At 37.9% G+C, this 19,202-nt stretch overlaps 1 protein-coding gene across 5 annotated transcripts in view; it reads right to left on the bottom strand.

Annotated features, from left to right (window-relative positions):
* The window catches only part of TSEN15 (tRNA splicing endonuclease subunit 15), a 72,575-nt gene that overhangs the window by 25,343 nt on the left and 28,030 nt on the right, over nucleotides 1-19,202 (bottom strand). For 2 of the 5 annotated variants that reach the window (XM_058701031.1, XM_058701036.1), the window contains exons 4-5: nucleotides 7,204-7,345; nucleotides 5,281-6,658 (exon numbers count right to left, since the gene is read on the bottom strand). The exons of 1 other annotated variant lie outside the window; for it this stretch is intronic. In XM_058701031.1, the coding sequence (XP_058557014.1) occupies nucleotides 6,638-6,658; nucleotides 7,204-7,345 (163 nt within the window). In that variant the 3' untranslated portion in view covers nucleotides 5,281-6,637. Of the gene's footprint in view, nucleotides 1-5,280; nucleotides 6,659-7,203; nucleotides 7,346-19,202 lie in introns of those variants that run through there. 2 more of the 5 variants (XM_058701033.1, XM_058701035.1) reach the window with 2 other exon arrangements.

Below are 19,202 nucleotides of genomic sequence, written 5' to 3' on the forward strand. Positions count from 1 at the left end.
TTCTTGCAATGTCCCCATCTTCCCACTGTAACCTGAAACTCATTCACATTCAGGTCAAGGAACTTAGAACAGCATGAGGTTAACCCCTCCTCCTCCCGTTTCCACAGCCAATCAGTTGTTAAACCTACCTTGTCGCCATCTCTCCTCCCCTTTCCGTTACATGGAAATGCTGTTCTCTATCTCAGTCCAGGAACATGGCAGAATTGTACTTCCTCTCCTCCTTGAGGCTGATCTTGGCCAGCCATGTGACCCTTTGGCCAATGAAAGCTGGGCAGAGGTGACATGTTGCTTTTGGTGGAAGTGGTTAATTGCAGTATGTGAGACTACAACACTTTTTTCCGGCCGCTGGAACCGACAACATTTCAGATGGCAGAGGCTCTGCTGACCTGATTCTCAGAGTAAGGACTCCAAGTCTGTGTCCAATGGGTGTGTAATGTGACCAAGAAATAAACATTTTTTAACTAATTCACTGGTTATTACTGCATGTCATCAAGAGGGCATGACCACTGGTTGACCCAAGAGCTGGACCAGGTAATCAGAAGCTCCTCACCCTCTCCCCTATCCTTGGCATGAACACTCTGCCCACCAATCCCACCAGGGGAGCCATTTTCAAGGATGCAGGTTTGACAGAGCAATGTGTTGTTGAAACCATCCGAACGATACATATGACTGAAGCCAGTTACGATTTTCGCAGAGTGGGAGAGGCGATCTACTTATCTTGCAGCCACCCAAGGTAAGCCTTGGATTTAAGATCCCTTGCTTATTAAAACTGCCATCTACCAATCTGGAGTGCTCTGCCTCTCTCTGTTCTCTCCCTGCCCAGTGTGTATGGGGGCCAGTTTTGCATTTCACCCCGGGAAATCCTTTGGCCGTGAACCAACAGCATCATAATCTAGCTCATCCTGACTCATACACTTGGGTTCCTGTTGAGCTTCAGGCTCTCATCACTTCTCACCTGAGCTCGAACACACGCTACTCAAAGTGTGGTGTGCACACTTATGGTATCCATAAATATGGCGGGTTTGTAATGAAGTGAGTACAGATACTAAGAATAAACATTTAGAAATTCTTATAGCAATTTATCTGATTAATTTTATCTGTTCAATCTAATAATAAGATATTTGGGCTTACAGTCTCTCAAAATCTTAGCATTGTGCCTCACCCATGGGGTACTAGAAAAATGTCAAGTTGGATCAAAGCTTCATGATTAAGAAGTAGAATTACAATAGGCGTTCAAGCAACAGCAAGCAGATCTGGGGGATATTTAAGGTGCAAGACCCTTTCTCACTGCGTGTGAAATGATCATTTAAAAGTTCCTAGAGTCGGGGCACCTGGGTGGCTCAGTCGGTTAAGCGTCCGACTTTGGCTCAGGTCATGATCTCGCGGTCCGTGAGTTCCAGCCCCGCGTCGGGCTCTGTGCTGACGTCTCAGAGCCTGAAGCCTGTTTCATATTCTGTGTCTCCCTCTCTCTCTGCCCCTCCCCCATTCATGGTCTGTCTCTCTCTGTCTCAAAAATAAATAAACGTTAAAAAAAATTTTTTTTAAAGTTCCTAGAGTCTACTCTGTACCAACATAAAAGTTAGCTCCAACAAGCAGGGAACATTCCTGAGCTCTTTCTCACTTAACACTAAATACTGTTTTAAGTTTGCCTGCAAAACAGTGTGGGCATGAATGTATTTATTCTCTGGAATAAAACTTTGTAAATATATTGCCTCTGAATATGGTTTTCCAAATTATCCACAAATAGCTTGACATTTGACACTCTTGTTCAAGAGTACAAGAAGTTAATATAAGTGATCCCTAAATCTCTTCCCAACTCCCTCCAGGACTCACTAGAGTTTTCTCCCCCAGAGGTTTTTTTGGCATTAATACATCTCTCTGCACCACACAAGAAACAGGCAGCATGGCATCCTGAAAAGAACAGTGAGCTGGGTGTTGGGACACCTGGTTCTTGCCCTCACTGCCCACTCACTTGCTACTACTACACGAAGCCATTGCTTAGCTACTGGGTGCACTAATTTCTCCACCTAGTAAATGAGGATACTAAGTTAATAACGGCAAGTACATAACATCAGCTCTGCTGGGAGAATCAAAATAAAGAGTACAGAAGTCTTTGGTCGTAAATAAAGTGCTACGCAATTGAAACTTAGCCTTTATATAGAATACTGCCTTGGAATGCTCTCAGATTATCTTGTACACATGGATTTTCTCCTCTCTGGCCAGATAGTAAGTCCTTAGAGGTGCACTGTGTAAGATCTCTTTGTATGCTACCTTTGGGACGTTCTGTCCTTTGGGACAAATAATATACATACGATGATTGTTTGAAAACTGTTCAATTTACCAAAAGTTGTTGAACCCCTTCACCATCAAGTGAACTGCATAAACTTCATACACTGCATGACAGATATTCCTCCCTTACTGACATCCTTTCAGAATTTTGGTTAAGGAGAGTTGTAATTGGCTATCTGAGTTCCTTGAGGGTACAGGTCATATGTCATTAACCTTTGTATCCCACATTTACCTTAGTGTCGCAGACACACAGAAGGAGCCCAGCTAATGTCTGAAGATAAATTAATAAATGCATGAAGTGACTTTAAGGAAATACTTCCTAATATTACCTCCATTCAGTCACCCCGAAACCTAAAAAGCCAACTTTTGTTTGATTTTGGTTCAACTGGCTTTCAATTTCGCAGAATCCACCAAAACATTTTAAAAGTCCACCTGCCCAGTAAGTCAGATGATTTTTCCATCCTCTGTCCTTAGCGAGCACAAGCAGTTCTTATTCAAAGATCATTAAAAGGATTAGGTTGCAAGAGTGAGAGTGGTAAGGAATGGAACAGCTATCAGTCTGAAAGAAAGGAAAATTGTACTAACTGTTCAGATACAACACCATTCTGCACAGTAAACAGAGTGCGGTGGAGGAATAAAGGGCTTCTATATAGAGGAGCTATAAGCTCTGGCAAGACCCACTGTGCTGCACTAGTGAAAAGCTTCCTGCTGGGGCTGCAATGGAAAACGTGACCTCACAGAGGAGTTCAGAACAGAAATGCTCAGAAGAAGATGACACACCAGAAGTTTTTGGTTAAGTCATTTGGTTCCAGGCATATAAAAGTTTCAGTTAAAAAATAATGCAGGTCACATGAACTTGGTAAGAGATTGCTATTCTCATCAGAGCTTCCAATTCCAAAGTGCCTCTGCCCTCATGTTCTTCACCTTTAGGAACACATTCATCTAGAGAGGCCCACGCCCTGGAAAGCAAAATAGGTTAGTCTGGAGTCACTGGATCTAGATTCGCCAATGTTCCACTGATCCATCCCAGCACAGAGGGCTCACTGACTAGGGTCTCCAAAGAACAGAGGCCAAGACAGCACTGGAGAGAAGTCAGCAATGCCCTTTCCCCATTCCTGCTCCCACATAGAGAGGACCCTCTTATAGGGAAAGTGTGTGTTTATTAGGGCAGCAATTTATGTCTTTTACCAACATTATTAGCCAGTTCAGTGAGTGTTTCAGAGCTGGGGTCTCTTGCTATGTGATGGGATCTTGAAGTTTACTTAATAAATTAGGCTTTTGCAAGGAAAAAATGAAATGTGTCACTTCATATGGTTATGAATAAGACCATAGTCTAGGAAAAACACCCACCTCCCCACCCTTGCCCCAAACAAGCTTTTATTTTTCAATATAGATCTACATTTTGCACAAAGCATGAATCAAGTCACATATTTAATGTCAGTAGAGTATAATTTTACAGGCAGGCCAGAAAGGAAAAGGGGGGATGTAAGCACGTAAAACTTATATTTTTATTTATGTCTACTCCCCACAGATTGAAAAGAAATTTTCAAGAGCACCACTTCTGAAGCTAACCTACTCCCAGCGCCTGAAAATTTGGTGCTTATTGAGCACTGCCCTCTGGTGTCCAAATGGATCCCTTTAGTTTGCCTCGAGGCAAAAAAGTAAGCCTCTCTATAATTAAACTAGTCTACAATCTGCATTCATTCTTTCACTAAATATTTATGGAGAGCCTAGTACGTGCGAGTTTGTGGAAGGAGATGAGATACACAGACGTAAAAGAAAAAAAGACACAGTTCCTTGCTGTGTTCTTACGGAGCCCACAATCTAACAAGAGAAAGCGGCTGCAATCACACAGTTAATTTGATCATACAGAAGAAAACCCTTCACCTAGTTTCTCAGTCAAATGAGACCGACACATCTGGGTTGTCTCCCTTTCCAAACTGTTCTCAACCATTATTCATGTTAGCAGGTATCTGGCAGGCTTTGGATAGAATAGTCTTTGAAGTACAACCTTTGTACCCCTTTGGTGAAGGGGACGTTCTGAAATAGAGAAGCCATCCTCTATTATAATGATCAAGGCCTAGTTTGAAAGGTTTCTGTGGGAATGCTCCTTTGAGTTAACCCCAGAAGATACTTCTGGTCTTGTGGACACCTAAGAGCTCACTGGTTACCAGATCTGACATACAAATCTAACATTCATTAAGCCTCACATTTCTTTCTGAAAATGCAGACTGTTTTTGTAGCACTGTGATGAGAAGGCTCAAAAGGAATCAAGTGGTAGAGACCCCAAGAATAGATCATAAACTGTCTTAGGATCCTTAGATCTACAAATTGCCAACTGGAGCCACAGAAACACACATTGTTTTGAACGGGTGCATTTTCAGACCTTCTGGGAAAGCAGAGGGAGTCTGAAGGAGTTGTCAAGACTTTCCATCAAGAATAAAAGTGAAATTCAAATATCACCAAAGGAAAGTAGTCAGGAATGACTACAGACCAAGAATGATGCTTTACACTGTTTTATAACGTTCCTCCTTTTTGCCACTTTTACATTCTTGCTCCTGTTGTCTTTTAGAGTAGTTAGCTGTGACTTGCTTCTCACCATCAGAACATGCCAAACGTGACAGGATTTATTGTATTATTACACTGATTACATGGTAAAATTATGAGATCCATCTTGCTGAGACTTTCTCCCTTGCTGGCTTTGAGGAAAACAACCAGCTGTGCTGGCAAGGCCCATGTGGCAAAGAGCTGAGGGTGGCCTCTTGCCAGCAGCCCACTAGGGACTGAGACCATCAGTCCAACAGCCCACAGGGAATCAAAAGCTGCTAACAACCACACGAGGAAGGCAAGGAAGCCTTGCCCAGTCAAGCCTCAGATGAGACTGGCCTGAATGCAGCCTCACAAAGAACCCAACTTTGAGATATTAAATGTGTGTTATTTTAAGTTGCTAAGTTTGTGGTACTATTATTATGCAATGATAGATGGCTAATATTGATCTCAAGATATTTTATTTTAAAACATTGTTATTATAAAAGTGATACAAGAAAAACAGAAGACAAAGTCATCCATTTATTGCTCTGTCACCCTACTGTAAGTGCAGTTAGTAATTTGTCACCCTTTCTTTATATGCTTGGTGTGTTATTTACATCCATGGTCCTACCCATTCATACACTTCAATATCTTGTTTCATTAATTATATATTTTCTCATGTTTTTCATTATATTCATTACTAATGTTTAATGAGTACATAACGTACCATTCATTGGGTACATTGGCTATCTGTATCTGTTTAATGACTATTTCCCTATACCAGAGGTTGGCAAACTATGGCTCTACATTTGTAAATAAAGTTTTATTGGAACACAGCCATGCCCACTTACTTACATACTGTCTATGGTTATTTTCGTACTACAAAGAGCACATTTGAGAAGTTTTAAGAGAGACTATATGGTTTGCAAAGCCTAAAATATTTCCCTTCTGGCCATTTACAGTAAAAGTTTGCTGACCGCTGCCTTAAACTTTTAAGTGGTTTACAATTTGGGTTATTACAACTAATACCGCTTAGAATATCTTTGTGCATATAATTTTGTATACTCTAGGCAACATAATTGGGAGGTATTAAACAAAAGTGGAATAACTGGGTCTACTTAACAAAGATGTTTCTAGGGCTGGCACTGTCCCTCACCATCTCTCTAACATTCTAGCCAGGATACAATAATGGCAGTGGTAATAAGAATGGAAAGCAAGGCCCCGTACTTTCATAGGTGGCACTTCTCTGGTCCCTATTAATCCACATGTACATGTACTTTTACGGTTGGAATGAGCATATTTTTACTTTTGGTATAAAGTCAACAGTAATTGCCACATAAAAACCAACTGGAAGAAAACTTGGGGATTTAAAAGTAAACTGAGCAAACTCTCCAGATGTCAAGGTGTCCATGAAATGCCATTCCAGGCTAGCTGTAGTGGCCAAAAGGCACTAAGTGCGTTGAATAAGAAAAAGGTGACAGTCTCAACAATGTGTAAGCAGTGGCGGCAATGAACAGTGAGGCAGCTATGAGTGGGGGAGACAGAAGAAACACGTGTTCTACCCCTCTGAACACATCCTAAGCATAAATTTGTATATAACTATAATTAAACTGTCTCCAGATAAGAAAGTTCTAGAGCAACTATCCTATACCTAGGAACAACAAAAAATTCTTCTATCTGGGAAAGCTTTATTCCTCAAAAAGAAAAACTTATGGAATGGGACCAACTAAGTCAACCCTAACTATCTCTGAGATAAAGGATGAATCAGGTTGACGGATCTCAAATCCAATCCCAAAGTAAGCATCAGGAAGAATAGGTGTCATCTTCTAAGGGAAATATTCTGCAATAAAAAAAAAAAAAAAAAAAAAAAAAAAAAAAAAAAAGATAGATCAGGATGGACCTTTTCCCCAGTATGGAAGGTAATTTAAAAGCAAAATCAGATAGATATTTAATGTAATTATCCCAATTACACCAACAAAATATATAAAGAAACCATATACAACATATTTACTTTATTAAAATATTCCTATCAAAATGCCAACCCATTTAACATTTTCTAAAGATGTATTCTTTTGGCTGAAACTTTTATAAGCCTTTATATTCCACGTTAGTTAATTATCAAATAATATCGTGACTTTATAAAGTACTCTAGGAAATGATGAAATTCTCCAAAGAAGAAGTAAATCTAATTATTTTTGTGAAACCTAGGAACATATTACTTTAAACAAAACAGCCAGTTTTCTGAGGTGTGAAAATCAGGTCATTTTTTCCTTGAATTTTCATATTGCAAAGGAAGTTGAATAGCTTGATTCACACTTCAAAACATGTCATAATTTTCTTTCTTTTTTTTTCCCACTGTTTACTGATAGTTGCCTCAAAACTGACCTGAGGGTCTGGCAGCATAAATCCATCAGTAAGTTTATAATAGACTATTGTGGAATCGGACTCCACTATGGCCAAAGTAAAAGACATTGGCAAATCTGGATCACCTTGCAATTTTCGAGATGCCTTCAAGATCTCCCTTATCCTGAAAATAAAGCCACAATACATTTAGGATTCATAGTCACTCAATTAATAATAAGATCAAACACTGTAAAATCTTGGGGAAGAGGGAGTCAATAACATTGTATCCACAGTGCTGACTCAGGAAATGTCTGAAAGCTCAAATATAAACATCTAAAGTTGCCATCTCATACAGAAAATCCTGCAACTAAGAGCCATTTACTGAAAGCCATCTTTCAGTCCCTTTTGTATTTACCCGTCTCTCCTGATCATCGTACATGAGAGAATTACTGCATTCTGGAACCTACAGAATAGGGTACTAACAGTGTTCAGTGAGTCTACATTGTCTAGGGATCCTGGGCATTCATTGTCCAATTTTCCAACTTGGTATCGTATGGCAGAACAATGTGGTATTCAGGTTTGCTTTTTAAAAAAAAAAAAAAAAAAAAGGTTATAATAAACATTTCCAAGTTTCTACATGGTATTAATCATTTCTACCTTTAAATGGCTATGTAGTATCTATGGACTCAAAATTTACCCAATCATTCCCCTATTTCTGTAAAGTTCTTTGAGGCCTTTTAGGGGGAGGAGGGTACTAGCAAAGATGTGGTTATGAGGTTAGTTGTTTCTGTTGGGTCTTTCCAAGGATTGGAATTATTATATATGAATATAAATATTTTTATGGTTCTCAATATGTATTCTGATATTAACAGAAGCTAAGAGAAAAATATAGAGAGGAATAAAACTTTTTTCTTATAAGGTTATATATCAAGCATCAATTTTATAAAGGATTTCAGTTTGTCTGCTATGGAAAATAATGTACCAAATCGAATATCTACGTCTTCAAAGTGCTATTAGCTTTTGTTTACCACAAACTAAAAATCCTTATTACCTACTCAATAAAGCCTATGTTCAATAATTCAGTAAAATGTATCCTCCAGAGGAGCTTTCTTAAAAAGGCAAATAAAAAATGATCAGTTGTTTTTTTCATTAAGCTAACCAATTCTCCAGAAATTGGAAAAAGATTTACTGGCATATTAACATGCTACAAGTGAATACATAAATAACTCAATACTCTTGTGTTCTTTAGCAAAAGTGTAATTTATCCCCTTAAGTTCTACTTCCCATCCCTAAGTAAAAATTCTTATGGTCACTCTTCACTCATCTTATTAGCTATTAAATCTATAAACAATCTAAAAAGAAAAGTCTCTGCTTTGAAGCATTCTTACTACAATAATTATAATTTTTAAAAAAACATTATAGAGACTGGAGAATTTAGTGATTTAAAAACAGCAATAAACTTTTAGAAAGCTGGAACTAAATTATTCTTGCTAAAATATCACTTAATCACTTTATGTCACCCAGTGATAAGTGGTTTGTGAAAACAGTTGCTAAAGGCTGCTTACCTACTACCTCTCATTTAAGTGTTCACAGGCATGTAATGATATAAGGAGGGAATGTGTTTCTAACTTTTTTTCCTCAGAGTCAAGCCATTTCTAAAACGACCTTGAGTGAGTCAAGTCAACAATATGGTAATACTTCAGTTGTTAAGCATAACTGTCAGGCAACATTTATTGGATATATAAAATCTGTCTACCTGGCAAAATCTTAATTCCTTTTCAGGAATTAGCAAAACATCATCTTCTCTTTTAAGTCTTCCCTGTCACCTTTCCCCAACATCTAGGCAAAGTCATGAATCTTACCCTACAGACGCACCTTGTGCAAACCTATACTACTGTAATTGCTACCTTGTATTTATACCTCTCAGTGTCTGTTTTCCATTGGACTGTACCCATTTTCAGTGCTGAAGATAAACACATTAGCCCAATGCCCAATATTGTAGTAGAATATCTGGGCAGAATGAATGAATGAAGAAGCTTTGAACAAAGATTTCATATGGCTAAATGTATTTCTGACAAATACTTTTCTAAAGTTTACTATGCAATTCTATTGTACTAAATAAAAGTTTACCTGGTCTTGAAAGATCACGATCATTTTTGGTACTTACTACTGTAGATACCATGGTAGATGGTGTATCAAAGAACTCCCTAGAATTTCTTGAAAGTATCTGCTATTTGCTTGCTTTTTATTCATCAAAACATTCTAATTATTTTATCACTTGTCTCCACACCAGAACTTGGCCAACTATAGTCATCTGTTTCTTCATGGCCAATGAGCTAGGAATGACCTCTGTCTTTAAATGGTACATTTTAAATGGTCATATAAGTATCTACACAATAGCCACGATTTTGCTACTTTGTCCACAAAGCCTAAATATTTCCTACTTGGCCCTTTCAGAAAAGATTTGCTGACCCCTACTGTATACTATGAAAAAGGTTAAAAATACGAATTGTAGGAAATGACCATCAGGGCAGTGTACTTTTTTTCAAAACTATTTATTCAAAAGGAAGAGCAGAAGGAGGTTCTACTTCTTTTTTTTTTTTTTTTAATTTTTTAACGTTTTATTTATTTTTGAGACAGAGAGAGACAGAGCATGAACGGGGGAGGGCCAGAGAGAGAGGGAGACACAGACTCTGAAACAGGCTCCAGGCTCTGAGCTCTGAGCTGTCAGCACAGAGCCCGAAGCGGGGCTCGAACTCATGGACCGCGAGATCATGACCTGAGCCGAAGTCGGCCACTTAACCAACTGAGCCACCCAGGCGCCCCAAGGAGGTTCTACTTCTAATTAGAATGTAGAAGACCTCAAAAACGGCCATTCCTACCATAACAAAGAAAAAACACCTGAATTTTTTAAAAATATCACATTTTTCTTTAAAGGCATAAAAGAAATGTGAACACAGAGTTTAGAGGAAATACACTTTAATGATAACTGAGTCCTTCTCAGGTAAGTAGAGAACATGAGATAAGCCACTTCCATCCCTGAGGGCAATTGCGCAATGTGGGCACAGTGGCTAGACGAGGAAGCCAGTCACAGGCGAGCAACTTCACTTTGACAAGAGAAGCCATCAATACCTGTAAGAGCCACACATGACCTAGCATGGTGGATTGAAGTCTGCAGGGACACCAGTCCCTCCAGTTCACCAACTCTCCTTTATAGGACTAATGCTGCATTTAGGGGACAGCATGAGAAGTTAGGGAAGGGACTGGAAAATAGCAAGCAAGCTCCAATCACAAAGGCCTCAGGAAGAGAGAGGTCTGATTCCATTCTCAAGACATCGGAAACTAGAAGAGAATGGAGATAACTAAAGTTGTAACTCAGCCATGACTAATCCTGACTTCCGACTACATTGACTAAATCAGGCCCTGACTCCACTTGCCAGATAGAGGAAAGGATGAGCTCCTTGGGGGCATGGAGTAGACAACATGGGTCTCTTATTTATACACAATGTCCAGACACAGTGAACAATTCTAAGCTATGTGAAGAAGCAAGAAAATGTATCTAATAGGGGTGCCTGGGTGGCTCAGTCAGTTAAGTGTCCGACTTCAGCTCAGGCCATGATCTCATGATTTGTGAGTTTGAGCTCCACATCGGGCTCTGTGCTGATGGCTCAGAGCCTGGAGCCTGCTTCTGATTCTGTGTCCCTCTCTTTGCCCCTCCTGTGCTTGCACTGTCTCTCTCTCTCTCTCCCCAAAATAAATAAACATTAAAAAAATTTTTTAATTAAAAAAAAACAATGTATCTAATAATCAAGAGCAAAAAGTCAATATAAGAAGACCTTCAGAAAACTAAAGTTGTTGAAAAACTCAGATGTTGGTTGGAATGAATAGCTAAAGGCTCTTAAAATAACCATTATAAAAATGTTACACTATTGAGGGAAAAACACCAACAAAATGGGTAAGATAAAAAAATTTAAGTAGAAAAATGAAAATTCTGAAGAAAATAGACATTCTAAAATTAAAATATATATGTTTTTTCAAAGTATCAACTAGGCTTAGTGGTAGACTACATACGGCTAACTAAAGGATTTAGTAAAGCTGAAAACAGGTCACAAGAAACTGAATTAAAGTACAAAGAGAAATAAGAATTAAAAAAATACATGAGATGACTTTGGTACAGTATCAATCTAACATATGTGTAAACAGAATTACAGAAGGAGAGAGAATGGCATATGCCTTAATCCATTCAAGCTGCTATAACAAAGTATCAACATTAGGTAGCTTATAAACAACAGAAATTTATTTCTCATAGTTCTGGAGGCTAGAAAGCCCAAGATCAAGGTACCAGCATGGTCTTGTCCTGGAACAAGGGGCAAGGGATCTTCACCAATTTTGGAAACGTTTCAGCTACTTCTTCTATACTGCTAGATTCTAAATGTGTCCCCAAATTTCCTATGCTGAAATCCTAACCCCAATGATGATGATATTAGGAGGTGGGACCTTTGGGAGGCCAAGTCATGAGGGTAGAGCCCTCATAAAGGAATTAGTGCCTTGTAAAAGAGACCCCACGAAGATCCCTTGCCCCTCACCATGTGAGGACACAGTGAGAAGATGCTGGCTTTGAAACAGGAAGAGGACCTCCACCAGAACAAGACCATGCGGGTACCTTGAAACAACACAAGAAACAACAGGTATTGGCAAGGACGTGGAGAAAAAAGAACACTCTTGCACTGTTGGGAATGCTAACTGGCGCAGCCACTGAAGAATATAGTATGGAGGATCTTCAAAGAGTTAAAAATAGAACTATCTTATGAACCAGCAATCATACAACTGGGTGTTTACCCAAAGAATACAAAGACACTAACTTAAAAGGATACATGCACCACTATGTTTATCATAGCATTATTTATAATAGCCAAGATATGAAGCAGCTGACGTGTCCACTGACTGATGAATAGATGATTTGGTGTGTGTGTGTATATATATATATATATATATATATATATATATATATATATATACAGTGAAATAATATTCAGCCATAAAAAAGAATGAAATCTTGCCATTTGCAATACATGGATGGAGCTAGAGAGTATAATAAGTCAGAGAAGGCAAATACCATATGATACCACTCATTTGGGGAATTTAAGAAACAAAACAAATGAGCAAAGGAAAATAAAAAGAGAGAGAGAGAAAAAAAAAAAACAACCACCAAGAAACAGACTCTTAACTATAGAGAACAAACTGGTGGTTACGAGAGGGAAGGAGAGTAGGGGGATGGGTTAAATAGGTGGCGGGGAGTAAGGAGTGCACTTGTGATGAGCACTGGGAGATATATGGAAGTGTTAAATCACTATATTTATACCTGAAACTAATATATGTTAACTAACTGGAATTAAAATACAAACCAAAAAAATTAATTTTCTTTAAATATCCCTAACTGGCAGAGTATGACAAGGATGGGACACAGATGGAAGGGGGGAAAAAAACAACCTATTAAGGCAATTTTTACATAGTTTCCATTTCTTAAGATATGGTATCATTTGAATCAGAAACATATACGTGTGTGCATGTACATGTGCACGTGCATGTATGCGTGTGGCTTTTTCCTAAGGCAAACTGTTTGCGAATTCTAGCCCATATACTAAACTTTAGGATAGAAATTTCCATCTCATTCATATTTGTTTCCAGAGTTCTTTAATATAAACAGCAAAACATTTTCAAATTTACTCAAAACACCTATGTGGGAAACCTAACATGTGAAAATTAGCTCAGAGTTGTAAAAGGGGTTTTGTCTTCAGAGTTGAGGGAAATCACTGTCAAAAATGAAATGGAAGTTCCCATCTCAGAGCTCTGTTTATCCTACTTGTTTGTGTGTTGGGGGAAAACTACCAGTGAGTTTTCTCAGTAGTAACAGAATAAAACTAAAAGCATTGAAGGGAAGTCTTACAAAGATTCTTGTTCAGGATCTCTTCTGGTCTGTTTTTAGCAAATGTTTAAAGCAACGCCATCAAAGCAACCCTATCATTTTTCCCTACTGGAGATCTTTATTGTTTGTCTCCTTTATGGGACCCTGATAAACTCCTAAAAATGTTACTTTGCCTTTAAGTCAACAGACTGCATTCTCTCAATGTAACAGCAACAATATAACAAAAGGTTCCAAAGTTCTACTTTAAAAATCACACACAGTTGTAAAGATGCTGAGAACAATGAAGCTGCACTAAAATACTATAATCTCACTTGACTTCTAACAAGTTTACAGCCTGAAATCTGAACTCAGAAAGCTCAGAACAAAGTTTCCTAGATGTGAAAATTTTTAAAGCTCAGTTCTTTGGAAATATATTGGGGAGATGTGTCATCACACAAATCTAAAATAATTTAGATAAGAAAATTATTTATAGTTCTTATTTCATAGAAATCCACATATGAAAAACATAACCTATGCATTCATAATAAGAAGTTCCCGGTCTCAAGTTCACTGTATTTCAAAGGAAAAACCTAAAGAAAGAAATAAGCAATAATCACAGTTGTTGATCAGCAGTAACAGAAGCTGAGGTTTATGACAGGTTTTCCTTCTTGTAACTTCAGAGAAGAGCTAAACATACTGGACACAGAGTAATTCTGAAGTTTCATAAAAGCTCACTTGAAAAAGTCTGAGGCAAACACATAGGTAACGTTATCTGGCTACTGCCCTTCCTCCAAGGTATGTAAATGCCTTCTGTAAATCTTAGCATTCATTTTTCTGTGACAATTCCCTAACAGAGACTGAGTGATCTCTGAAGATCTGTACGCAGGACAAACAAGTTGAAAACGTTTTTTTTTTAGCTCAAATGTTGTAAAATAGAATGTATAACAGGTTAAAATTATTATTAATTTCAATCCACAGAAAGCAGTGTGTCCTGTCCTCTTCAAGATGGCCAAACTGGTACATACTGTAACTGTATCAAGCCATACTCCTTGATCTGCCTCCTTACTGGAACAACACATCATAATGCAACTCTGAAACACAATACAAAATTAAATTGGTGCCCAAGGGTACCAAAGAAGCCTTATTCATTCACAGGCTCGACCTTGATGAAAAGTTTCAAGGATAACAGACCACTTCCTTGGGAATGATGCCAATGTCTTCTTAGTTTAAAAAAAAAAAAAAAAATTAAGGCAGTTTAAGTCCCAAGGTTGGATTACTGAATAATTAAGTTCCTGTGTGGCCATTCACCCCAGTGGGAAGCCATTCTGCTAAAATAAACTTCAAGCTCTTTTTTTTGTTTTTTTTTGAGGCTAAGAGAAAAAATGCTGTGTCAGTTGAAAGACACTGCTGGAATTGGGGGTTTCCAGCAACAGATTTCCAGCAGAGGCAGTATGAGGACACACATTTTGATATGCGGGAAACCAAATGACAGAAATTGTTTTATCAGTTATTAGACTTCAGGCCTCAAATAAAATAATGGTCATTAAATGCATTTGTAATAAAGTATATATTTTTGGAGAGAAGAAATATTTTTTGATTACAGGGAAATAATGGAGTATCCTTCAATGATGTATGTAGCACTTTAGGATTAAATCTTATAACTAAGAACATCTTTTCAAACATCCTAAAAAAGGAACTCAATTATTTTTAGTAACCTTTTACTCCACCATTAATGTAAGTCCTTTCCTCAAGACACTAAGGAAAAAGAAGGGTTGAAAGGTGGTTGGTGCGCAATGAGGATATAAATGAAAAAGAATTTAACTAAGAAGTAAGGAAGCTATTCGTAGCACTGGCAGAGTGCCTCTTCAGACCTGTGAGTGTTCTCTATTTGCAGATGCATATTATAGTTACAGTATAAAGTGTGGGAAACTGATAAACCTTGCAAGTGGATGGATTTTTCAGACATTCTAATTTTCTTTGGAAACTCTTGGAAGGTTGCTTGTAGCGTATCTTTATGTTCTTTATAATGTTACTTAGCAAGTCTCTGCTGCAGGAACTGAGTAGTCTGAGAGTTCATTCATTCATTCACGCATTCAACAAATAATTAAGACCAAGTACTACCTAGACACTGGGGCAACAGCAATAAAAAGAGCAAAGTTCCTGCTTTCATGGATGTTATTTTCTAGTGGAGGAAGGAACATAGGAAACAATCAAAGACTACCAATATGTAATATATTGAGTAGCAATAAATGTGGTAAGTGTTCTAAAGGAGGACTACTTTATCGGCTGCAATTGTAGAGCGGGTGATAGTAGATTCCACCAGAGTAATGACAGTGTAGCAAAAGAACGGGCAGAAATGACAGATTTGGAATATACTTTTAAGACAGAACTGCCAGAATTTGTGGACGTATTAATTTGGGGTATGAGAATTAGGTGGACTAAAACTAGTAAGAGATTATAGCAAGGTTACAGGATACAAAGTTAATATAGAAAAGTCAAGTGAGTGCTTTCTTATATACCAGCAATGAACATCTATAATCTGAAATAAAAAAGACAACATCATTTATACTTGCATAAAATAGGCATAAACCTAACAAAAATATGTACAGGATCTATATAAGGAAAACTATAAAACTCTGATGAGAGAAATCAAAGGAAATCTAAATAAATAGAGAGACAGTCTATGTTCCTGGACAGGAAGGCTCAATATTGTTAACATGCCAATTCTTCCCAAACAGAGCTACAGATCTCAAGCCCAAACAAAGCTTTGACAAATTATTTTGTGGATATGGACAAACTGTTTCTAAAGTTTATATGGAAAGGCAAAAGACCTAGAATAACATAAGACTGAAGAAGATCAAACTGAGAGGACTGACTTACCCAACTTCAAGACTTATAAAGCTACAGTAAATTAAGACCATGTGGTATAGGTGAAGGAATAGACAAATAGGTTAATGGACTAGAATAAAGAGCCCAGAACTGACCCACAAAAATCCAGACAACTGATCTTTGACAAAGGAGCAAAAGCAAGTCAATAGAGAAAGAATGGTCTTTTCAACAAATGGTGCTGGAACAATTGACTATCAACATAGAAAGAAAACGTATCTAGATACGCTCCTTACACTTTTCACCAAAATTAACTCAAAGATGATCATACATCTAAATGTAGAACACTAAATCATAAAACTTGTAGAAGACAATGTAAGAGGGAATCTAAGTGACCTTGGAATTTGCAATGAGTTTTTTTAAATTTTATTTTAAAGTTTATTTTTATTTATTTTGAGAGAGAGATAGAGAGCAAGAAGGGGAGGGGCAGAGAGAGAGGGAAACAGAATCCCAAGCAGGCTCTGCACTATTAGTGGGGCTTGAACTCACAAACCATGAGATCATGACCTGAGCCAAAATTAAGAGTCAGACACTCAACCAACTGAACCACCCACACCAACTGAGCCCCCAGTGATGAGTTTTTAGATACAACACCAAAAGTGTGATCCACAAAAGAAAAAATTACTTAGTTGGGCTCTGTTAAAATTAAAAACTTCTGTTATGCAAAAGACACTATTAAAAAAATGAAAAAACAAGCCACACGGTGGGAGAAAATATTTGCAAAACACATGTTTGACAAAAGGACTCATATCCAAAATACATAAACCCTTAAAACTCAACAAAAAGAAAAACAACCAGCCCAAATAAAAAAAAGTGGGCAAAAGATCTAAACAGGCATTTCACCAAAAAAGATACACAGGTGGCACATGAACATATGAAAGATGCTCAACATCATATGTCATTGGGAAACTGCAAATTTAAAAACACAAGATACTACTTATGCACCTATGAGCATAGCTAAAACTCAAAACACAAAAAATGCCATGGTGGCAAGGATGCATATTGCTAAGTGAAAGAAGCCAATATGAAAAGGCTACATACTGTGTAATTTCACCTATACAGCATTCTGGGAAAGGCAAAACCAGAGAGAAATTAAAAGTTCAGGGGCTGCCAGGGGTTCAGGGTAGGGTCCAAGGGATGAATACATGGAACATAGGGGATTTTTAGGGTGGTGAAACTAGTCTGTATGTAATGGTGGACACATGGCATTATGAATGTGTCAAAATCAATAGAAGTGTTCAATAAAGAGTAAACCCTAATGTAAACCATGGGATTTAGTTAAAATAATGTATCAATATGGGTTCATTAATTATAACAAATGCACCACACTAATGCAAGATGTTAAAAATAACACTAATAAACACTGCGTTGGGCTGGGGCTTATATGGGAAACCTCTGTAGTATCTGTTCAATTGTTCTGTAAATCTAAAATTATTCTCAAAACTAAAGTCTATCTATACAGAGAATGGCTCCAAGGGTTTTGGCCTGAGCTTCAGAATGAATAGAGTTGCCATTGACAGACTTGGGGAAAACTGCAGAAGGACCAGTCTAGGTGACAAATTGAGTTCTTTCTGGACATGTTATTTGAGGTACCTTTTAGATCTCAGTGGTGATATCAAAAAGGCAGTCAAACATGGAGAGTTTGAATTGGAGACATAAATTTGGGGGTCCTCAGTATATCAATGATATTTAAAACTGGAACCAGATGAGGTTTTCTAGGGAGTGAGTATGAGGAAGAGAAAAGCTCAGAGATCTAAGCCTTAGAGCATTTTAACATGTAGAGGCTAGAAACCTGAAAAAGTTCAGCACAGGAGGCAAAGAAATGGCAAGTGATGGAGAGTTATTAACCTCCTCAAATCCCCAAGTTACACTCTGCACTAAATAGCCGATCATTTCCTATCTCTTCAGATGTGTGTATTTTAATTGGAGTCTTTAGAGAGAATGGAAACAAACATTACAATTCCTAATATTCTCATTCAAATAATTTCCCACCTTTGTGTCAGGATATACCTGTGTCTCTCAAAGGCCTCAAAGAGGCAAAACCCCTGCTCTAACTTTCTCTTGTCTTTGGATTCCATGCTGCCTCCCTTGATCTACTAGTGCTTACCTGGAGGGTGGTTACTTTTCTCATATTCTGTCTCTCCTTCCCCCCTACTTCTTCCTCATTCTTCCAACCCTCATCTCTCTCACATCACACACATACACAAATACACACGCACGCACACCCTTGTTCTAGGGCTTTCTCACCAGTTGCAGACAGGTACTCCTTCTGCCGTTACTAATACTCTGTCATAATAAACCATTTGCAATTTTCAGGCTCTCGGTCTTCAATACCTGGCTCATGATGTTACTTCTGCCAGGAACTTGCATTCCTATCCCCATTCCACATGACACGCCTACACATATTTCAAACAACTGGTCTTGCAAGAACGTTCTCAGACTCCCCCACCTCCCACACCACCAGCCGAGGCTGGATCTTCTCCCTCTGCAGTCTTCCTCAGTGCCATGTACACACCTCTCATTACATCTCTCACACTGGATATAAACACCTGTCCGTCTCAGCTCTAGACTGTGAGCATTATGAGGGCAAGGTCTGTGATATTTTGTACCCCTTATGTCCAATACATAACAGGCACCCGGTAAATGAATAGAAAACCTAGAAAATACTGCCTTTTTAAGTACCTCTAAAGGCAAAACCTGCTTCTACTTTGCTCTAGTCTATAATTACATTTATGTTCATTATACTTAATGTTAAATAAAACTATAATTATATACATTTTTAACATTTTTACTAAAAGGTACATTATTTTGGGATAAGAACAATAAATAAAATATTAATTTTTCCCTACACATCTCAGTGTTTTAAAATATGGGTTCTTTTTCTTCTCCCAATAAAAACACTGACATAACATATTTAAAGATAAATGTTTGGTCCATTTTTATTATCTGGGTTACTGCTGTGAAAACACATAAACAGCTAATATTTCTAAAGTAATCATGTTCTTTAAAAGGGGAAAATTACTATCAATAGTTTTTAAACAGAATTATTTAAAAGCTGTATTAATTCTAAGAAAGAAAAAAGAACTGCAGCTTTTTTGATTCAATGTTGGAAGAAAGGTGAGTGCATTCTTTTGAAAACAATGTAGGGGCCCCCGGGTGGCTCAGCTGGTTGAGGGTCCGACTTTGGCTCAGGTCATGATCTCATGGCTCGTGAGTTCGAGCCCCGCATTGGGCTCTGTGCTCACAGCTC

This window comes from Neofelis nebulosa, chromosome 15 (assembly GCF_028018385.1).
Source record: "Neofelis nebulosa isolate mNeoNeb1 chromosome 15, mNeoNeb1.pri, whole genome shotgun sequence".
Lineage (NCBI taxonomy): Eukaryota > Metazoa > Chordata > Mammalia > Carnivora > Felidae > Neofelis > Neofelis nebulosa.